At 40.0% G+C, this 22,902-nt stretch overlaps 1 protein-coding gene across 2 annotated transcripts in view; it reads right to left on the bottom strand.

Moving 5' to 3' along the window:
• Positions 1-311: 311 nt before the first annotated feature.
• BOD1L1 (biorientation of chromosomes in cell division 1 like 1) overlaps positions 312-22,902 on the bottom strand; it is a 55,911-nt gene continuing 33,320 nt past the window's right edge. The window contains exons 11-26 of one of the 2 annotated variants that reach the window (XM_060012802.1): positions 22,703-22,767; positions 21,729-21,813; positions 19,556-19,599; positions 18,070-18,127; positions 16,723-16,793; positions 16,038-16,110; positions 15,217-15,296; positions 13,496-13,580; positions 13,054-13,127; positions 11,116-11,191; positions 11,003-11,037; positions 9,637-9,682; positions 7,655-7,704; positions 7,473-7,557; positions 6,937-7,090; positions 312-1,676 (exon numbers count right to left, since the gene is read on the bottom strand). In XM_060012802.1, the coding sequence (XP_059868785.1) occupies positions 1,559-1,676; positions 6,937-7,090; positions 7,473-7,557; positions 7,655-7,704; positions 9,637-9,682; positions 11,003-11,037; positions 11,116-11,191; positions 13,054-13,127; positions 13,496-13,580; positions 15,217-15,296; positions 16,038-16,110; positions 16,723-16,793; positions 18,070-18,127; positions 19,556-19,599; positions 21,729-21,813; positions 22,703-22,767 (1,199 nt within the window). In that variant the 3' untranslated portion in view covers positions 312-1,558. The remainder of the gene's footprint in view (positions 1,677-6,936; positions 7,091-7,472; positions 7,558-7,654; positions 7,705-9,636; positions 9,683-11,002; positions 11,038-11,115; positions 11,192-13,053; positions 13,128-13,495; positions 13,581-15,216; positions 15,297-16,037; positions 16,111-16,722; positions 16,794-18,069; positions 18,128-19,555; positions 19,600-21,728; positions 21,814-22,702; positions 22,768-22,902) is intronic. The other variant, XM_060012803.1, reaches the window with a different exon arrangement.

The raw sequence follows: 22,902 nt of genomic DNA, 5'->3' as shown, positions 1-22,902 counted from the left end.
TAGTGCGAAGATGGTTTGCCAAGGAGTTTGGAGCCTTGGAACCCAGTCTGGCTTCTTACCCTTAACTAACTTTGAGCTTTGGTTAAACTCAACCATATAAATGGAAATAAGGAGTTCTCACATTCCTTGTCTCCCAAACCCCTTCCAGATCTAACATTCAATTCTACCGAGAGAGAGGCCATCACCGACTCAAATTTGAATGTGAAAATGGAACAATATATCTAAGACCAATTATTTAGAGAGATGAAACAGTTTTCACAGGGAGAAATTTTAAAATAGGGGGAAAAAAATTCTTACCACTCAAGTTTTGGGAAACATTTTATAATTTATATATAAAATCTCAGTAAGAAACAATGTAAAATGACAGAAATATCCAACTTACATTAAGAGTTCAAAAAAAAAATCACACACACTGAATGTAAATTTTAATTATAAAACAAGAATATGAACAAAACATTTTAAAACAATAATTATTTGGCAACTCATCACATCATTGCTAGAGGCAAATTTGATCTTAAGAAAAGCTTAATCTTATGAAAAACTTAAGTTGGACAGTTTGCTCATATGAGAGTTAAAACATGTTTAAAAAAGAATCTGGCAATAAAGCCAGTTTCTATCTTGAAATAACTGTGTATAAAACAACATATAATCCTGAAGCTCGATAAACAGGAGTGACTTTAATCTTCAATGCATTTCTCTTCACTGAAAAAGACATTATGGAAAGAACATGGGGCAGCACAGAGAGGAATGGACACCGACACAGGGGTTTATGCTGCAGGTAACAGATGTAATTTTACTTGAACCGGAACCTCCTACGTCAGTGGGGCTGGTAGTAAAGTCAGAGATGCGAGTATAATCTAGAAACAAGTTACATTCTTAAAAAACAGAATCACAACTGTGAACAGAAAAGCAATGGAGACCCCTTCTTGAGCTAAACTACTTTACTCATACATGCGAGAAGAGTCTGTATTTCCTGCCAGATGAAATTCAGATAGTTACAGGGCAGGCAGAGTCCTAAAACATCTCTACTAATGACTGCATAGCATTTAAAATCCTTTTTTTTTATTAAAAAAAATAAAATAAAATAAACAGATATATAGTAAAGTTCACAGATAAGTTTTCTCTGTAAAATAAATAAAGTGTTCATTGATTAGCATCATACATACAGTAAAATACAACCTGTTTTTACATGTTTATATACTGTACACAGATTACCAATTGGCAGCCTGGTGTCTGATGGGCTGGAAGGGTTTGCGTGAGTGATGTGTCACATCGGGAAATCCCAATTTCAAATGTTAAAATATACAACTACTTTGTTTTGAGTTCAGGTACAAAGTAAACTTATTTTCCTTTATCTGAAATAAATGTACATAATACTTCTATGAACAATAGTTTATAAAGCTGTTTAAAACATAACAAGAAAAAGCTTGCACCTAGGAACTTGGAGCACATGCACGGCCTTCCCCTGGTTAAAAACGACAGCCTGTGGCCCTGAGGCTTGTCCCTCTTCTCTCTACCGTGTCCCCTTGTGGACCAGCCAGGGGTGGCCGCAGTCAGATTACCGCTTTGCCTTCTTCACCGGGGTCTCCTCCACCCTCTGCTGGCCTCTGGTGCGTGCCCCGGGAGGGCTGGCTTCTCTCTTGCGTTTGGTAGGAGGGGAGAGCTGTGCCTTTGATCTGCAGTAAACAAAAGTCAAGGCCGTGGTAAGACTTAGAAAGAGCTGCTTCAAATAATTTGGGAGTTCTTCAAAAATTGGAAGATTTTTGACATTGAGAGCCAAGAAGAGAAAACCTGGATAAGGTCCACACAGGACAAGGAGACTCTAGAAGAGCCTATGCTGACTGGTTACTTGCTGACAGCCTCACATCCTAACAGGGCACGGGTGGGGGAGTTTGGAAGCCTGTACTCTGCTTCCGGTTCTGTCCTACTCTGGGTGTGGACCTTGGTCAAGACCACTTTCTTCTCTAGGCCCTAGTTCTTCTATCTATACAATAAAGAAATCAACGGCCAGTCCCATGTTGAAACAACTGGTGAGAACACAGCGGGATGGCAGCCTCCATCTGAGCACGCGCACAACCGTGTCTCACAGGACGTTACCACAGAGGACAGCTGGCAGTGTTAGAAAAGGCATGGGAACCTGAGAAGAGTTTCCTACCCAGTCTCCCTGCCAGCAGCCTAGCCCTGCTCTCCATTCTGCCATTAGACTGATTTGTCGGAAACTTCAGTTAATCATGTCAATATCACCGTCTTATCTCTTCTCTAGGACCTCTGATACTTTCAGCACAAAGTCATCCAGAACGCAATACACAAAGTCCTTTACCATTTGCCCTCAACTGCTGCACCATTCTGGACTATAGTCCTGCCAAAGTAGCCCCATTCCCAAACACAAAGTGTTCTCTGACATGTTCATATTTTGGCATGTGATTTTTTTTGGAACAACGCCACACCTCCTATCTGGCAAACCTCATTTTGAAGCCCCAGTTCAAAAGCAACTCCTTCTGGGAAGCCTTCCTCATCACAGAGCAAGCTGCCCTTCGGAAACCCCACAGCACTTTCCGTTGTTAATTTATCCACTGGAGTTTTTCAAATTGCAGGCTAGAGCCATTATTTTAAAACAACGTATTAATAGAACACAACAGACCATTGATATCACTTCTATTCAGTTTGGCTCATGAAAATTTTGTTTCAGTGACAGCGACAATATTGCAGAATACATTCTTAACATGAGCTGCTTACTGTCAAAAAAGTTTGAAAGTCAGGTACACATACGTCCCTCCATTAGACAAGGTGTTTCTCCAGGGCAGCTGCTGAGGTTATTCCTTTTCCTCTCTCCAGTGCCTAGTACAAAGCCCGACATGTGTGAGCGAGCAGTAAATGTTATATCAGTGAAGACACTTGGAAAATAAAACTGCAGGAGATGGGACTCTACTGATGTGAAGACATGTTTTACTTATTGTTCCTTTGACAGCACAAGTAAATAAGCTCAAATCGAGTCAAATATTGTTGTATATGATGTAGTTTCAGCATGTTATCTATGCACGTGTTGAGAACAGCTAAAAACCAGTGGTTGTCAATATCCCATTTCAAACCATGACCAGGGAAAGCCATCAGCCACTAAGTGCGCAGCTATTTACCTAGGAGTGGGCGTGTGCCAGCACTGTGCTGGATGCCATACCGCAGAGAACAGAAGCTTTGCGCAGGGGCTTCCGTCTAGCTGTGTGAGCTTGGCTAGGTCACCTGACAGACCCTTTCTTTCCACTCAGAGGGTGGCCTATGACCAGCAGCACTGGCAGCACCTGGGAGCTTGTGAGAAATGCAGACCATCAGGTCCTGCCCCAGACCTACAGAATCAGAGTCTGCATCTCAGCAAGAGCCTCTGTGATTGGCCTGCACATTCATGTTTGAGAAATAATGAACCAGACCTTTCTAAGATTCTTCTCATATATAAAATAAGGATAAATACCACATTTTACTTAATGAGGATTAATGGGAGAATATATGTGAAAGGTGCCCGGCACTTCAGTTTGCTTCGCTTTCTATAACACGGGGATAACAATGCATACATACAAGTATGCTAGGAAGATCAAGTGTGATAAGAGACATCAAAACAGCTTTCATACAATGTGAAGTCTTTTATTTTTTGATGCTATAATGTACAGAAGGTAAGGCAAGTCCCTGACCTCAAGGAAGAAGCTTATGGACCAGATAGGAAAACAAAACTAACACACTTAAAGCAATGGTATATGCCACTGTCAACTGCACAGCCCCAATTAGAAGGGCAACAGGAAGGAGGCGAGGATGAGCTGAACAGGCAGGGCGGCATCCTGAAGGGGGTGGGTGTACAGGATGGAAGGACCTGGCTGACTGGGGGCTGGTGGTGAGGGCGCTCCTCAAGAAAGAGCCAGCACAAGCAGAGGCAGGGAGCAGGGGTCGGCACAACCTGTGGGAAGCGGGAAGATGAACCAGGCCAGGCTGAAGGTGTAAGCCAGCTCGTGGCTATGCCTCAAGGGCTCTCCTGTCACCTCATCGCCTCTCCAGTGCTCTGAGCAAAACAGAAATGACCCCGGGCTGTTACCTCCTGGACCCTGCTGCAATGCTTTTAACCAAGCATTCAGGTCTGTGACCACTTGGGGAGAAACAAGCCTTGTCTTTGGTTCTGGGGGGTAGGAGTTGGCAGGTAAGGCTCACACGTGTCAAGGATAAAGCCTGTGCAGGAGGGCCGTGAGGTGGGGCAGACTGGTGAGGCCACCGAGACTCCTTTTGGCAGCCCTTCCTACTCTGTTTGGAGTAGATTTCATTTGGAAAACAAATGATTCCCAAAGACAGTTATTTGGCAAGACAAGAATCTTAAACTTAGGGAGAAAGCATCACTGCACCCACCAAAACCAATCTCAGGGGTTTAAAAGTGACTTGAACGTCAGCAGGGACTTACCTTCCTAGTTGGGGAGATTTACTAACTTTTTCACTGGTAGATAATTCCTCTTTTGCTAATTTTTGGTGATTTCTAAGGGAAATTCTCTGGGCTGCCAAGTTTGGATGTTGCATGTGTAGATGGCTCGCTATGATGTTTTCTGAAACAGATTATAGAAACACTGGGCAAATGGCAGCACTGAACACTCCAGTCCCTGGGACTCCAGAAAGGACGAGGCTCCTCATGGGCAAGTCAGAGAATGGGGACTAAAAGTAGGAAAATGGCTGTTTTTCTGGACCACTGTTGGTAAGCAGGTCTTCATGTCACCTGAGACTAACTCTGCTTATATGACTCTAGCTTTGCTTTCACTGTGTGGGACAGTATATCGTGATTTAGAGAAAGATAAATCTGTGATAAACAGAAAATATATTGGCTGATGATATAAGATCCCAAAGTGCTCACCAGAGTAGAATAAGGGGCCAAGATCGATGAAAGTACAGTTCACAAAGCTGAATGTTAAGGCCCTGGAACCGGGTCCAAGCAGTCACCTGCACAAGCATCAGGTGAGAGAAGAAATGTCCCATGAGGAAAAAGAACGTGCTGAGTTGGTGTGCAGCCCAGGCAGAGGGAGCCCAGTGAATTGGATGCATGTTGAAGCACAGTCTAGAAAATAAGGTGGACCGGCCTCTTCTAGATTCATCAGCGCACACTTGGTGTAAACATTTGCTTCTTAAAAGAGAATACAGATAAACTGAGGAGAACAAACAGGATGATGAGGGGGCTCAAAACAAGAGAAGACCTAGAAGCCACCCTCCAGTGTTTAAGGGAAAGTTGTACAGGCTCCAAAGGTAGAAGCTATGGGGAGGCCAGCATCCATTGAACACAAGAGAATGCCATGAGGAGGTGGCTTTCCTGTCCTGAGGTAACACGCAGAAGCAGAAATACCTTTTCAGAGGAGCTGTGGGCAGCATGATCGAGGTACTGATGGGTTTGCAGTATGGACCCACTGAGACCCCATGTGACCCTGAGAATCTGTGGGATTATAAAGATGCCAGAGCCCTGGAACCAATCAACCAATGCCAAGGAATCTAAAGTCACAAGCTCCTAAAGTGCATTAAGGAGAAGCATTGATAATCTGGGTGATTATAGAACTGTAAGTCAAATATGATTTATTTTTGAAGAATAAATTTTAAAGGGAAAATCTGTTCGCTACTTTTAGACACTCACTTGAAGATGCCTAGAAGGCCTGTGGAACTTTCCGAGTTGGGCTCGACTATACTGGATGATCTTTCCACGAGTGTAAAAGAGGGAGGGGTGTCTGTACCCAAACGCACCCTCTCAATCAGCAGATCTCTTAATTCTGTGATTCCTATTTATCTGAGCTGCCCCACCTAAGAAACAACCATGAGACACCTCACCTTCAGCCCTGTGAGCTCGTAAAGTCTTCTGGCTCTAAAATCTCATTCTTTGAGAAACTAAACCACATCACGAATGCCTAATAATGTACAGGTTTAGAGGAATTAGAAATAGGCTCATTTTAAGTCTTTATGTAAACATAACACATTATTACTATTATACTACAGTGGCAGATGTTAATAAGTGATCCTCTTGAAATAAATATTCCTGAAATCTTGGATAATGAAATTATAGATGATGATACCAAGATTAACAGCTTGTGAATCACATTAAAAATGGAAAATATTCACGCTTCAGAAAAAGTTATAAAACTGTAAGGTGATGCAACACTTCTCAAAATGGGCTGTGGGGAAAGGAATACTGATTGATGTTAAAAGGTATAATAACAGGGGCTGGGGGGCAAAGTATAACTGACAAAGTTAAACAGGTTTCTTTCCTTTAGGACCATGACAAGCCCTTAATATGGTAATGTACACTACAGCTTAAAAAGGAGAGAAAATTCAGAGGCATTCCCCAAACTCACTTGACCATGGTCCTCTTTTCTCCAGAGGCTCTGGCTATACTAGGGTTTGGGAGAACGTACTATGGGAAACATATGAAATTGCCAGTTATGTAAGTGGAAAATGGTGGCCATCCTGGCGATTTCACGTGATGGACCTGTTACACAGCACTGTGAGGTGCATCTTGCAACGGGTATGGGCTCATGATTTCTCTTTCTCACTGCAGCTAAGCACGCTGCACACAGAGACTGTGTTGTATGTATCTGTGTTTCCATCCACGGTGCTTAGCACTGCATCTGAGACATCTACTCATCCTTGATAAATATTTATGAAGGAACTAAATAGGTTGCACCAAACAGGTATCTAAAGCCTGGAAAAGATTCCAAAGTGATCCTCAAAAATGGTTAAGAGGGAAAATAGCCTCTCCCAGAGGAACTGAAATGTCAGAGGGCTGGGAGCATGTGCTCTCTGCTGAGGATAAAACGAAAGGAAAGCGCTCACACTGTGGCACAAGTGAGTCAAAGACAAGAGAATCCCATGAAACCCACAGCTATTTCCTGATGGAGAAGCTGGTGAAGGTTCTGGAAGCTCTCCTTTGTCCCCTGTTACCTCTGAGCCTCTGATCTGGTGCTGGACCTTGTGGTGGCTCCTGTGGGCTCATCCTCTTCCTCTTCTTCCTCTTCCTCATCAGACTCCTGGTCTTTCTTGTCCTCAGTTGCTTCAGAAGCTGATTTCTGGCGTTTTCTTTCTGGCTCTGAGGATTCTGTTCAGACAGAAGGGTAACACCTGGATTGTACAATTCCCAAAGACACTTCCAAAGGACAGATATTAGGGCCTTGGAGGCAGAAGAAGTGGTTTTCCACTTCCTTTTTGTTTCAGCACTTGCAATTTACAACTGTTTAACTTAATCTCTGGGATAGTTTACTTAGGCAGTTCACAGCCAGCATTTGCAAAAAATTCACATCTACTCAGAAAAGCACCTGGGATGTACCATTTCTGACACAGGATTAGAGCCATTTCACACATATTTATGTAGTATTAATACTAGCTGCACCCCCTGGATTTTTCCTCATCCAAAGAAAAACTCTTAAAAGGTGATTCTGAAATGATAAGACTCTGTAATTAAGACTCTGCCAGGAACATACCAGCATCATCTGATAGAGTGAGGGAACGCTTGGGCTTTCTTCCTCTCCGACGCACATTTGCTACAGATTTTTCTTCACTGTCATCCTAGAAGCAATAAAATTAAAGTTGAAATGGTGGTCGCTTGAGCATTTACTAAGTTTATTTCTAAAGGACATGTCTTGATAAGAAAATTAACACTTACATTGCTTCCACTTCGTTCTTGTAGGTTAGGTGTTTCTTTATTGGACTCATCTTTAAGAAAAGGAAGATCTCTGCATTAGTATTTTAATTAGTGTCAAATTAAATTTCAACAGTTTGGCTTGCTGTCTGTGAATGTACCACTGCTAATTAAGGTATTCTTATGCGATTTATCATTGTTTTTGTATCAGCCAAGCAAACGTTGAGGTGGAATACCTAAGCAAAAAAGCACGTCAGAATGAAAGTCAGGATACCAAAGTTTGCATTTCAGATCTGTCATGAATAAGCTATGTGATCTAGGCAAATTACTTAAATTCCCTCAGCCTCAGTTTTCTCATCTGTGAGATGAGGATTTGGGTTAGATTGCCTTCATGGTTTCTCTCTTTCAGCTCAAATGCTCTGAACCTGGAAAGGGAGGAGGAAGGGGACATCTAGGGAGCCCCCAAGAAACAGCAGGAACTGCAGGTCAGGATTCCAGACTTTACTCAAATTGTAATGGAGCTCTATAAATAGTACAGCCCTCATTTGATAGGTAGGAAAATGAGGCTTGAGTAACTTAATTATTTGTTCAGAGTCACATAACTAGCAGGTGGGGGGGGGGCAGTTGGAATTCTTATGACTCCATATACTTATACCATGGTACCTAGAAAAGTACATTTTATAAGCCTATTTTAGGTTGTGAATACCTATTCTTTATGTATTTGCTTTCTGTAGATGTTATCATTTTCTGAGAATGTATCTTGGTAAGAAAAATGAAGTTTAGTTCAATGCACTGTTTGAAGCTAAGATTATGAGGATGCTGATTAGACACTCAACAACCCAAAAGTGGACTTATTAGTGATGAAGACTGCGTAGCTGCCTTTTCTGCAAGTTCACTAAACTAACGTAGGTAGAAGAGTTAAAAGCCAAGAAAAAGGCTCACAAAGAAGAATCCAGTCTTTAACTGGTCATCATTACCCTGATTCAGAAAACTACTGCCCAACGACAATACTAAAACATAATTGCATAGCTTACAATAGAGTCTTTAAAGGGCATTTGAGTTCTAAAGATTTCTTGTTGTATGGATATAAAATATTATAAAATTATGAATAAAAGATGGTTAAAAACAAAACATAAGCAAAACCTCCTTTTGTTAAAAAAAATAAACAAAACTTAATTTTCAAAGAGGCAAGAAAAAGATGATCATAAGATCCCACACATAGTTAAATGTGGAAAAAAATTTTAAATTACACATTTGCTTTTACCTTGCTAATCAAAATATGTACTTTCCTGATATGACCATGCTATTTATTTGGTCCAAAATACTCGTCATATTCTTTTTTTTTTTTTGCCTGTGTCAGCACTTTCAAACCCATCAATGGCTATTTTTTGCTTTTATGTATCAAAAAGTTTAAACCATGAAATTAATACATACACATAGTAAAGATTCTGGAAAATGCAGGCAACAGTAAAAACACGAAATGTTCCTACTATCTCACCAGCCAGAGCTAAATCATTATCAACATTTTGGAATATTTTTTCTCCTTGGAATGAGGACAAAAACACTTCATTGAAACAATTTTATCTCTTGCATCCTAGTTCTGGAAGCTGCACAGGCTCCTTTCAAAATTCTTCTTCTGAAAACAATAGGCTCTTGGGCTGAATTCCTGTCTTCCTGATAAGAGTTCCCAGTCCCAGGTTGATCTATTTCTCCCTAAAACATGTCCATGAAAGTATGGTTTGGACACAGCAGTGCCTTCCCTCTTTTGCTCCGTGTTGCCCTCCCCCTTCTCTCTGAAGACTTCCCAGACTAACAAAATTGAGAATGACTCAGATCACAGGAAAAGCCACTAGCTAGAGTCTCTCATGGCTACAAGGACAGCCGCTTTTACCAAGGAAGCCACCCACTTCATTGGAAAACAATGAAATTCTAAAACCTTCCCCGACAGCCAGGCTTCCCCACCCCTTCCTTAAATCATACAGAGAGCAATGCTTTTAGGTACATACCTGTTTCCATTACTTTCTGTTTGCTGCCAGGTGGAGATTGTTCTACCTAAATTTAAACAAAGAAAAAAACTGAAGTCAGCAGTTTGTTATCATCCCATAGAAAGTCAATCAACAATGTAAAGAAGGTACAGGAGGACCTCTGTTTATTATGTAGGCAGAATATCTGGAACCTACTTCCTGCAGTTGATTAAACATACCAAGCAAATATGGATGCCTATGATTCTGAACACACAGGTCTTTCCACAAGGAGGATTAGGGCTGCCACAAGCCTCTTTCCCAGCCACTGTGCTGCTACGCCGGGGGGGCAAGCAATGGAGGGACACACATGGCCCGCTGTTAATATTCCCCAACCCGGCCCGGCAAACCATCTTATGTGTTGGTAAATGCATTCACACTCTTACATGTGGCTCTTTGGTTCTGTTGTCTTATAAGAATTCTAGTGAGATAATTAATGCAGATATTGTTACACTACTTTATATCCAAGGAAATGGGAGTCTCGAGAGGGTCACATGACTGGTCCAGTATCACAGATCTGGGAGTAAGTGGCAGAGCTGAGGCTTGAATCCCATTTCCTTTTTTTTTTTTTTTTTTTTTTTTTGCGGTACGCGGGCCTCTCACTGTTGTGGCCTCTCCCGTTGCAGAGCACAGGCTCCGGATGCACAGGCTCAGTGGCCATGGCTCACGGGCCCAGCCGCTCCGCGGCATGTGGGATCCTCCCAGACCGGGGCACAAACCCGTGTCCGCTGCATCGGCAGGCGGACTCTCAACCACTGCGCCACCAGGGAAGCCCCCCTGCATTTGCTTTTGTTAGGTCAGTGGACATGTCTGTCCTCTTAATAATGTTATCATTGAAACTCATGCAATGACGTCTTGGTACAATGATTTTGTTGGGTATACACTTCAGGGTCAAAGATAAAGAATATTAAAAAACAAAGTATTACTGCCAATTTTCCTGCATCAAAATTGGTGTACATTCTACTATAAAAGGGCCTCCATAAAAAGTAGTAAGATAGACACTTTGGAGGTTTCCATAAAGAAGCCGTTATCTAAAAATCATATAAAACAGCTATTTTCTATATTTTAATCAAGGATGACAAGAAGATAAGTCCCTATATAATTTATATAACTGAACTGACAGGTGAGGATAGAGTCAGAGTGAATTACAATTAATATAATTATATTTATATGATGCTATTAGTAATCATAATATTATCTGAATGGTTATTTGATGTTTTATTTAAGAGAATCTCTTAAAGCTTTTCAAATACTTTTTAGAAAAGATAGTTGAAAATGCTAATATTGCAGTATACTCTTTCCAGGTCAAGAGCAGATATTTGAAGAATTCTCATCTTTTGCAATTACTTACAGTGACAATGCCAGCATCTGTTTTGCAGTCATCTTCTAAAAAATAAAAATCTCACTTAGAAAATCAGTTTGAAAATTTCTTTTGTGTGAACTGAAAACACACCAAATACCTACTTGTTTTTAATGATGTTTCTACAGGGTGTTTACGAGGTCTTCCTCTTTTCCTTTTAATAATTACTGGCTGATCTTCCTAAGGGGAAAAGGAAAAAAAAGCAATACAAAGTTTTATCCTCTATTATACAAATAGTTTGCTTTCTCAAAATGGGATTTAGAGTTCCCTCCTAAGAGGTCTCAAATCCCAGCTTTGTCTCTTAAAAAATATGTGACCTTAGGCTTAGTGCTTCATTTCTCTCAGTACAGTCCCCTCACTTGACAAACAATGCTGACTGAGTATGAATTCACAGAGTCCTGAGGATTATGAGATAATGAGATAATGGAAGTAAGTGCTCAGTGTCAGCTTTTACTTCTGTAATAAATATGTATGTCCACTTAAATGTGGATTTGGTCCTAGTCACTTGTGACCAAATGGGATCCCTTATAAAAAATAAAGGAGGCCACTGAAAACAAACAGAACTATTAAAAAGCTGTATCAACAAACAATAAATGCTGGAGAGGGTGTGGAGAAAAGGGAACCCTCCTGCACTGTTGGTGGGAATGTAAATTCATTCAGCCACTATGGAGAACAGTATGGAGGTTCCTTAAGAAATTAAAAATAGAACTAGCATACGACCCAGCAATCCCACTACTGGGCATATACCCTGAGAAAACCATAATTCAAAAAGAGTCATGTACCACAATGTTCACTGCAGCACTATTTACAATAGCCAGAACATGGAAGCAACCTAAGTGTCCATCGACAGATGAATGGATAAAGAAGATGTGGCACATATATACAATGGAATACTACTCGGCCATGAAAAGAAATGAAATTGAGTTATTTGTGGTGAGGTGGATGGACCTAGAGTCTGTCATACAGAGTGAAGTAAGTCAGAAAGAGAAAAACAAATACCGTATGCGGACACATATATATGGAATCTAAAAAAAAAAACAAAACGTTCTGATGACCCTAGGGGCAGGACACGAATAAAGACGCAGAGGTAGAGAATGGACTTGAGGACATGGGGAGGGGGAAGGGTAAGCTGGGACGAAGTGAGAGAGTGGCATGGACATATACACTACCAAATGTAAAATAGATAGCTAGTGGGAAGCAGCTGCATAGCACAGGGAGATCAGCTCAGTGCTTTGTGACCACCTAGAGGGATGGGATAGGGAGGGTGGGAGGGAGATGCAAGAGGGAGGGGATATGGGGATATATGTAAACATACAGCTGATTCACTTTATTATACAGCAGAAACTAACACACTATTGTAAAGCAATTATACTCCAATAAAAATGTTAAAAAAAAAGCTGTATCAAGACTGGCAAACTTGGCAATGGTTATGTAGAAGATCTGGCTGGTGTACAAGTTGTTTCCCTTGATTTATGGACCTCCGTCTCAGGTCACTGTGATTCTGTGTCCCCCTGGGCTCTCTGCAAATCCGAAGGGGCCTGGAGTGAGCAGGGATGGAGGTCTGCCTCTCCTGCAGCCTCCCAGGAATCCCTGACCTCACCTTGTCAAACTGGGTCCCATCTGGCACTTGCTGCAGGCCTTCCGCACATCCTGATGCTGCTGCTCCCATTTCGTTCTGCTGGACTCCAGGGCTCAGCAGCTCCCTGTTCTCTGACCTGAGCTGGTGCCTGGCTTGGCCGTGCTAAGCCTCTGGGTCAGGAAGTGACATGGACACTGAGGTACAGATCTGGGCTGATCCCATGTGGCTGACAGAAGTAGGTCTCATACAAATGTTTGGATAAAATTAAGATATAGGGAACAAAATGAATCAAAATGACACTGATGAAGTGCACTGCATGAAATGCTGTCCTAGTGCACTAAAAAAAAAAAGAACTACTTCAAAAGCATTTAAGAAGAACTTTGGGTAAGAGCATTGAATGTATTTTATTTGTTTGTAGTACTTAAATAAATCTGAACAAATAAATATAAAAAATATTTCTCACCTCCTGAGATTTTATGTTGTCATCATCATTCTGCTCTGTCTTTTCGCCAGCGGCTTCACTGCTGCTGTATTCATCTGAAGAAAGAGCAGAGCTCGTTCACTGCTGGGGACTACACTCAGCCTCAGCGCCAGGACACCTACCAAGGTGACCTATGTCGTCCCCGTCACACATGCACACAGACTCCATTCTCAGGTGGACACACCAAAGTTAATAAGCCAGAGTCTGGTTAACCGATAAGAAGCACACTTTGGGTAAAACAGGAGCCAGATTAAAAATGATCCCCAAGCGCTGCTGATACTCAGCGCGACGTACTGTGTTATAACGAGAAGGCAGATCAGCAAACTGCAGTTTCAGTTGGTGAAGCCTGGTGAGAGATATGCTGACTGCTTTGAAGGATTAGTCTCCTCTTAAAACAATTTATCTAAGTAGATGTATTACTCACCTTTTTCTTCCATGGCCCTTGAAGCAGTGTTGTTTGTCTTAGAACTTGTTTTAGGTAACTCTTCCAAATCTCCAGAGTTCTCTTCCTATGGAGAAGTTGAACAAGACAAGAAGCTTCTTTTTCTTACTTACTTCAACAATAATTTCCTAGCAATCTTTTAGATATTTGTGGGAATTTTTCTTAAAAAGTAACAATCTTGCTGCTTGGGAGACTACACAAAAAGATACAAAATCTGAAGGCAGAAAAGCAAGAGATAAGGCTATAAAGCAACAAGGCCATTTTTTTTCCCCCTGCAAAATGGAAATTGCTCTCCTCCCTCACCCTGGACTTTTCAAGAGAAACTCCAAAGAAAGAACTGAAAGGAATTTACAACAGACTTTTTTTTTTTTTCTTTGCTGGTGGAGGCGAGGGGCTGGGGGAAAGGACTAAAGCAGAAGATGCCAAAGAGAACTTCTGGGTATCCAGCTGGGCTGATTTAGAGCAATGATTTCTCAATGGTTAAATTATTTGCCCTTAGTTGCAAAGAAGTTTTGAGCATGAAATACCAAATTGTTTATACTATGATACTAATATAATGTGTAAATAAAAATATACAAGTTAAATTTAAAATCAGAATACTGTTTTATATTGAGAATATTACCTGTATATGTGATTTTTAAATGAAAATAATTAAGTCAGAGTATATTTAAATTTAACATTAAAAACCTTACACAAAGTTGAAGGGAAAATAAAAGGATACCCTTTAATCTGTTTCTTTCCAAATTCAGGAGTACTGTCTCAAGATTTTTGTTCTGGATAGGGCAGGGGGAGTGATGGGCTTTTTAAAACCCAGTATCTTTCCTTGGCCACAACGAACTGAAATTCATGACAGTATGTGACTTTACCTCTTCGGCTGTTAAAATTCTTTTACTACTTTTTATTTAGTTTATCAGTTATTGGGAGGAAAAGAGACTATAAACTGCTTTTAGTGAGCTGGAAGTCAGCTGCATATACTTATAAGGTGACTTAAATACTTTTGGAACAAGTTGGAAAAACAATAGATTAGGGAAAGAGAGAGAACAAGAAGATGGAGGTGGACTGGAATAGACACTGAGAAGTACTGAGTCTCGGAAATGGGAGAAAACCCAAGAAGAGGTTATCTACCAGGAAATGGAGAAATCTGGGCCTAGAACAAAAGACAGGGTAAGAGCAGAAATGAAAATTTGTGAGCCGCTTCCCTGAGTCACAAGGTGAAAATAAGATCATAGGAAAAAAGAGGCAATGAGGGAGGGCCCAACCTTGGACTACCTATATTTTAGGGGCTGGAGTTATGGTAAAGAGAAAGCCAAATATTAAAATTTTTAAACAGTATGTATCACCGTATTTCACTGTTCTCATGTAAGTATATCTGTAATAAAGCCTATTACACTTGGGAATAAAGGACCTGGAAACCTAAGGAAGTCAATAATATGAACAAAAACCTAAGCAATGATTATACCTAAATTGTGATATTAATACAACCTTGCAGTTTAAGATTATAAAGTGCAACATTTGTTTTTTTCCTTTGAGAGAGCCTAAAAAATATACACCTTTTATTTTTAGAGATACATAAAGTAAAAGAGATATTAGAACTATATATATAATATACACACACACACACATATATATAATACAAAATAAGTATACACAGTGATGTAATTAGGTTACCCCTAAAACTTAAAATTAATATGTGGAAAAAGTACCTTTGTATCTTGTGGCTCAGTTTCAGAGCATTGCCTCTGTCCTGTTTCTATTATGGAATCCAGGACATCTGGATTATCATCTGTAAATCAGTTTGCACAGAATCACAAAGGAATAAAAGCCAAATGAAAAAATGAAATGCATAGTTCTATTTTAAAAAATGACAGTTTGAGACCTCTTTCTTAGGCATTTATGATGTCATGTGACTTGAGCACTGAACACTGGCCTTGGCCCTAGCAAAACCAAAAAAATAAAAATAAAAAAAATCTACAAATGCTCAAATGGCACCAACAAAGCAGGAGGTTCTGTGGAGAAGGCTTAGGACATAGCGTTTCCAGAGATTCTTTTATTCTTGGCTGAGCTGTGTGGCTGTGGTTCCCCAACCAGGGATTGAACCCAGGCCACGGCAGTGAAAGTGCCAAGTCCTAACCACTGGACCTCCAGGGAATCTCTGTCCACAGACACTTTTAACTTCCTGAACAGGTTAGCACCTAAGAGGTATGGCTTAGCAATTAAGACCATGCTCTTGGGAATCAGATTTACTTGATGGCACCTGGCTGGGGCCCAGGCCCAGGTTACAGAGGAAGCCTGGGTTTTTGTGATTTCCAGGGGTTGGGTCTTCTGCAGGGAATAATCTAGTTTCTAGATCAAGTCCAGAAAAGACCCTGGAGGTGTCAAGCTGGTCTGGAAACACACTAGAGTTAAGAATTGTAAACAATTACTACCCTCAAGAATTTTCTATGTTACCGGCCCATTATTTTGGATGTGAAAATAATATGATTTTCAAAGATGTCTAAAACAGGAACACATATATTCTAGATACCCAGTTCATCTTCTGAAGAGAGATACTGCTTCTTACTTTTTCTTTTAGGCATGTGCCTTTCTTCCTCTTCAACCTAGAATTAAGAGTGACTATATTAAAGACAGTAGAATTTGGATCCAAATCTACTTAAAGAGGGGCACATTGTATTAGTTTCTAGCCCTTGGAATAAATTTTTTAAAAATCTAGAATATTGCTTCTGGCATCTAGATTTGGATTAGACTCATTTTGTAAGCTTGAGGTTTTTTTTTTTTAAGATTTTAATATAAGTCCAAACAAAATATCCATATCTATTTTTGGTTACATACTGTATTTCAACAATTCTAAAATACGTTAAAAAAAATTCTCATTTTACCATCTCTGAAGTCAAACTATGTCTTACAATTGATGGCATGTCATAAATTAATTGGCAACATTTTTCTCCCGTCTTGGTGGCCTATTAAAGGGCTGATGAATGGCAGTATATGAAAAAACATCCTTGACTGTACCGTAGGGACATGTCCAAATAATCCTGGGACCTGCCAAATTACCTAAACCTTACAAGAACATAAAGAAGTAACAGTGATATGGAGAACTCTTAATACATACATTTAATTTCTTATATACACAAAGAGGTAAAAGCCTTTATGCACAGGAGAAAGCACTATGCATAAAACATGAAATACTTGAGTTTCTTATGAAAACCCACCTCTTTAGGATTTGTTTCAACACTATGGCTTCTTATGGCTTCTGTGTTGTCTTTTCCACTATTGGATGTCTCTGAGTAATAAATACAAAAGAAAAAAGAAAAAAGAAAACCCCACCTTAAGTATTCACTCCAATACTTATTTTAGGGGTGTGTGTGGAAGGGGGAAGGAAAAGAAGAAAGAATACTTTACAAATGACTGTGGTGGGATCCTCACAAAAACTATGTCAGTTAAGTTCAATGATTTCCATTTCTAGACTTGAGTAAATGGAGTTGAAGGAGGGAAGAGAATCACTGGAATTTACATGGTAAATTTCAAAGCCATTTCCCCCCCCCCCCCCGCCCCCCCCCCCCCCCCCCCCCCCCCCCCCCGCTCCTGTTTCACCACAGTATGAACAAGTGTCCAAGGGAAACAATAGATCATGCATGGTAGCTCTCTTTGTAATTGGGACAAGTTGCAAAAAACCTCAATGTCCACTAACAAAAGAAGCAAAATAGTAACTGTGGTATATTCACACCATGGAATACTAAAGAGCAACTGAAGTAAAGTAACTAGAGTTATACATGTCAACATGACAAAAAAGAGATTGGGATTGGGGAGGGGGGTGTAATAATATGGATTCAAATATATCTGTAACATTTTTTTAAAAGTTATGAAGCAAATATACTGCATTTTAAGATACGACAAAACTAGGTAATGGATACATGGGTGTTTATAATTATTGCCACTTTACTTTGGTTTGAAATATGGTATAACTTGTTATAAAAATAACTGTATAGGGGATTAAGACCTCTTTCCCCATTCTTGGAATAGGGAATCAACATCAGTAGGAATCAACAAAATTCTACATTTTGTTTTGAGAAGAGAATTATTCCTCTGGGGTTGACAGTCTCTGCAGGTTGCGTGCAATGAGGTCTGACCCCTGGGCGATGAGCCTCATAAATGTGATGTCCCTGATCTGCTACCAAACTGAGACTGCTTGTCAGAAATCAACAGTTAAGTACTTAGCACAGAGCCTCTCCTATGATACAAACCACTGGGGTCTATACATTTTGTATCCACGTTGGATAAATCTACTGTGAGGTTTCTGGCAAAGTTCTAGTAGCTATTTAAGGCAAGGCACCACTTACAAGCTATGTGGCCTTGAATGAGACACTGGACCACTCCATGCCTCAGTTTCCTCAACTACAGATGTGATGCTGTTAACGCTCATTGTAATGGATCATATAAACTAGATGAGTGAAAATTTGCAAACTAATTATAATTAGCACAGGGCATGTCACACAGAAGGCACTCAACAAATGATAATTATAATATTAAAATTACTACTATGAAATACACTAACTTACCTTCTTTGCTTTGAGATTTGCTATGAATTTCATTTGTTTTTGAGCCTGAATTTTCGACCTAAACACGCAACAGAAAAAGTTACTTATGGATAGTCTCACACAAATCTTGAATATCTAGAAAATAATCTGGCCATTTGTGGGAACGCTTAAAGGAATGGAGTCCGTGTTTTTTTTTTAATAAATTTCACCCACAAGCTCAAGAGCATAGGGCATTTTCCTTTTGAAGAAGTTTCAGTTTAAGAAATTAGCATCCCACTCTGTTTACTCTCCTTGTCTTTAAAATGGTATGGCAAAAGAGTAAGAAATAAGAGAGAAAAAATTTCCGAATTCTATGAATTCTCTTCCCATCCAACAATCCCTGAAGATTTTCTTTACTAAAAAATGTTAAGAGATTCTGTCATTCTGTCATAAGGTTTCCCTCTGGGAAATCTTGTCAACTGTACTTTTTTTTTTTTTTTTAACACAGAGAGGAAGTCTTAGAATATCCTACAACATTCTAAATCCTAGCTACAGAATTTCATATTTGGAAAGGGCAGTTGTGCTTAGATGGGAAAAAGCCAGCTGGGGGATTCGGGGAAACAAGGTAGGATGCTGGGGAGCTCTGGAGGTTTCAGCCACATTTAGAATCCTTTTAACTCCTGGAGGGTAAACCTGAACAAAACCAAGTGGGGCTTTTCTCTTCCTTTTACTCAGTAGACCGTGTGTGAGCTTCTAGATACAGACTGGGATGTCTCAACAGGGTGAGGTAAGCCCTCTGATGCCATAGTTGTCTGGTAGGAAGCAAAGCTCTTCTGAGTCCTCTAGGGGCACTGGAAAAAATGTAGCTGTCTGTGATTTGCAAGCATTTTACAAAATGTTCACTTCCCTATGCACTAAGAAAGAAAAAAAAAAAGCAAACAAAAACCCAACTCTTTCAAGCACAGAAGGGATTATGAGAGCCACAGCTGGGAAAAAATATGTATATATAGCAATTATAGTTTAGTATCTTCACAAAAGGTTTCTAAAGACATAAAGTGAACTTTAGTTTTTAAAATAAAGTCGGTTTGGTCTACAGCACCAGGATAATTTAAGACGTCACAGTCCAATTTGCATCCCATTATAGTAATAAAACAAACAGAAAGCTCCTAGCTCTTTGAAGGATTTCATTAGGATTACCAGGGGAGTTCCCTAGTCTGAGGGATCTGGGCCACCTTCTATTTCCTTAGTGCTGTTTCATGACATTGGCCTAAACAGCCACTAGAACACAGTGCAGCTGAATTGAGTGACTCCTTTTTTCTGAGAAAAACAACTAAATTTCCTGACATCAGTGGATATAATTGAACATGTAACTGAAGGTGTCAGTAAGTTGAACTTGAATGGAGAGCACGTCCTGTCTCCTAAAGAAATGCACAGCCAGCCCCTCCCCTAAATGTAATCGCTCTCAAAACCCCAAATCAAAGCAACCCCAACTGATAACAACAAAACTCTAACCATTACAGTGACTTACATTTAGTGATTCAATCACCAACAAAGGCTCCCTCTGTAGTTCAGCTGTTCAAAAATAAAAATGAGAAATAAGGAAACTGAGTGTTGTTTCTGAACCACAGAGAAACAAATTTAAAGCTTTTTTAGTTAAGTCGGAATATGTCGCTAAGTGGCCTAGCTGCTTTTGTGAAATATACAATCCGTGTTCTGTCAGTACTATCAGAAAAACAATGTTGCCTGCATTTTTACAGTAATGGCAGTGATCCATTAAATCACTATAGTGATGTAGTCATGTCAGTGATCTGAAGCTTAGAAGGACGGTGGAAGGAAGGCCTTTGCTGTAACCGTTAAGCGACAGTGTAACACTGGTTCATTTAAAAATAATGCCATCAAATGAGAAGTTAGATCCTATCCCTTCAAATGGCAATGGTCTATTTACATTCTTTGGAAACTTGAAGTACAAGGTCTACTGTTTCTACTCAACAGTGACAGAACACACATTTTTCTTTTAAAAACAACTTCCTTTTACATAAGTAGATCTCTTATTGAACCATACCTAAACACAGTAAAGTAACCTGAAATATAACTGTGGGAACAAAGGACTTCAGAATCCAAAAATGTTACCTTCTTGACAATTAACAAATGGGATATTAATTATTTGTATTATAACACATACATACAAATTTTAATTAATGCATCTGTCCAAGTTTTGGATAGATTAGTCATCGTTAGGGTTTTAACATGTGAGCATGAATGGCTTACCAGGTCTTGGGGTGGTCTTCCAGGACTGCCTGGTACTTTTGCTTATAAGGCTTCTGAGGTCACATACTTTGAAGGCTGCCCTTTCAGATGGTTGTGCCTTGGAAGGTCCCCACCCTGACTGCCCCAGATAGTTCCCGGTGAGGATTTATACACACTGCCTTTCTCTTTGCCTTGTCCACTGAATATACACCTACTCATCCTTCAATATTTGCCTCCAAAGTAGGGGGAGTATCAAGTGCTTGAAATGAAAATGCAAAACTTACATATTCTTTGACCTCAACTCACTCTTATGAAAACACTTAGGGAAATGCATGGTTACATGCATATGGAAGCTCACTGCAGCTAGTAAAAACTACAAAATCTGGAGACCACTAAAATATCTAATAACAAATGGGAAAATGCATTACAGACCACTATTAAAACAAATGAAGTTGATCTGTATACAATGACAATGAAGGCTGCCCACAATATATGGCTGAGTTAAAAAAAAAAGATAGAACAATATAATTCAGGTACCTAAACTGAATCAGAGTAAGTCTCAGGATTTCAGCCATGAATGACAGCACAAAGATATCTTCCTAAAGACCAAGAATGAGAAAGTGATTACTTCTGCTGGGGGCTAAAGGAGAAGATAAGAAATTGGGCCTTTGCAAGCTGTGTCTTTGCTCCTGGATCATGCTTTACCTGAACTTTGCAGTTTTTTGAATGCTACGGACTGGATGTTTCTGTCCCGCTCACATGGAATATATTGCCACCCACCCCATATACTGAAATCCTAACCCCCAATGTGACGGTATTGGAGTTAGGGTCTTTGGGAGGTAATCAGATTTAGATGAAGTCATTTGTAAAGTGGTCCTGACACCAAAGTGTTTGAGAGCCGCTGTCCTAATCCTGTCTGACACTGAGGCTCTCCCCTAAAAAATACTTAGTGGACACCAAATACTACTGCACAGAGAGACTGAGAAGAGGCTATGCAAGCGGGAAGTAGCTTCAGTAACTGGGCAACTGCCAGAGCCCAAGAGCCATGAGCGTGAGGTTAAAAGAAGTGGGAACAGGGGCCGGAGACTAGACTTTTGGAAGTGAACTGTGATAGCACCTTAAAGGACAGGGAGGGCCACACTGACACATTTGTGAGCTTGAGCAAGGGTTTGCTCCAAAGCAACTTGTTTGGCCACAATTATTTGGAGACATTGGATTTAAATAATTACCTTACATAATATTGATTGACATAATACTGATACTTCATGAGAAAAAGTGTAAGTCAAAAATGAAATAGTAAAGAGTTCCCTCTAACCTATGTTAAAAAGTGAGAGGTAAATCCATATAGCCTGTCGATGTTTTATTACAAGTTAGCTACTAATTTTATGTGGCAATAAAAGATAAAACCACATGCAAAGAAAAAGTAATGTGAACAACCACTAAAAGGAGTTTACCGACTCCACTCAGCTTTCTTCCACTTGGACTTTCTGGTGGTGCTGGAATTTCATGATTTTTCTCTTCCTCTGATGGCACAAATACCTAAAAAGTCCAAAGCACCATAACAAATAAGTTAAATGAGGTTTTTGAAATAAGAAGGTAAGGTTAATTCACCTCAAGTGAATTAAACAAAACACCCAACATCCTGTGACAATATAAAAGTCTACTTTCAAGTTTGTGAAATTTAAAAATGAATACTGTCAACGTTCAGAAACAAAAAAATAAAATAAAATAAAATATGATAAAACTAATTTCATCCATCAATGGCTCTCCTATTGCTTTAAAGTAAAAGAGTACAACACACAAGGCCTTTCCTGATCTGCCCCACTTCCTCAAGAGGCTCAAGTCTCACCACAGCTCACCCTGAACCACTGCAGTGCCTGCTGTGATAAAAAAAACAAAAACAAAAAAACACCCCCCAAACGAGATTTTATTCTAAGTATGATGGGAAGCCACTGGAAATTTCAAGCAGAGCAATGACACGACCTAATTTATGTTTTTCAAGATAGCTCTCAGGGCTGTGTGAAGACTAGAGGAGGGACCGGAGAGGAAGAAAGTCCAATGGGGACACTACTGAAGTAGTGGCTTAGATTACGTGGCAGCTATAGAAACAGAAATAGATGGATTCAAGTTATATTTTGGAAGTGGACTGAATGTGGGGTGACTGAGGGTGACTCTTGGGTTTCTGGTTTGAGTGGATGGAACTGATGATGGCACTATTAACTGAGGTACTGAGGTTCTTAGCTTTTCCCCTATAGGATGTGACAATAACAAAACTTAAATGTCTTAAGTACAATGAGAAGCTATACTCTGCTTGTATAGCTATACAGAATACAGGAACTATATTCTGCTCAAGTGTACATATGTCTATATATGGTGAAAAGGTACTTACACCACTGACAGTTCAGCATAACTGAATTACCAGCCATACCTCAGTTTTCAAGTTGGCTTTCAGTCCCAATCCTCCCAAATCATTCAATGGAGACTCTTCAGTGCCTATTGAAATTCAAAGCACTAAATCAACTTAAGAATTTGCTTGCAAAATACATCCTGAATCAAAAGGTAACAGAATGTTGTTATCTAGTATGCCATGCCCTCTTCCTCTGCTGTCAATAGAAAACAGTAAAAAGG

Source organism: Delphinus delphis, chromosome 5 (genome assembly GCF_949987515.2).
Source record: "Delphinus delphis chromosome 5, mDelDel1.2, whole genome shotgun sequence".
Lineage (NCBI taxonomy): Eukaryota > Metazoa > Chordata > Mammalia > Artiodactyla > Delphinidae > Delphinus > Delphinus delphis.
The sequence above is the reverse complement of the archived record's forward strand: the minus strand, read 5'-3'. Positions and strand labels throughout refer to the sequence as shown.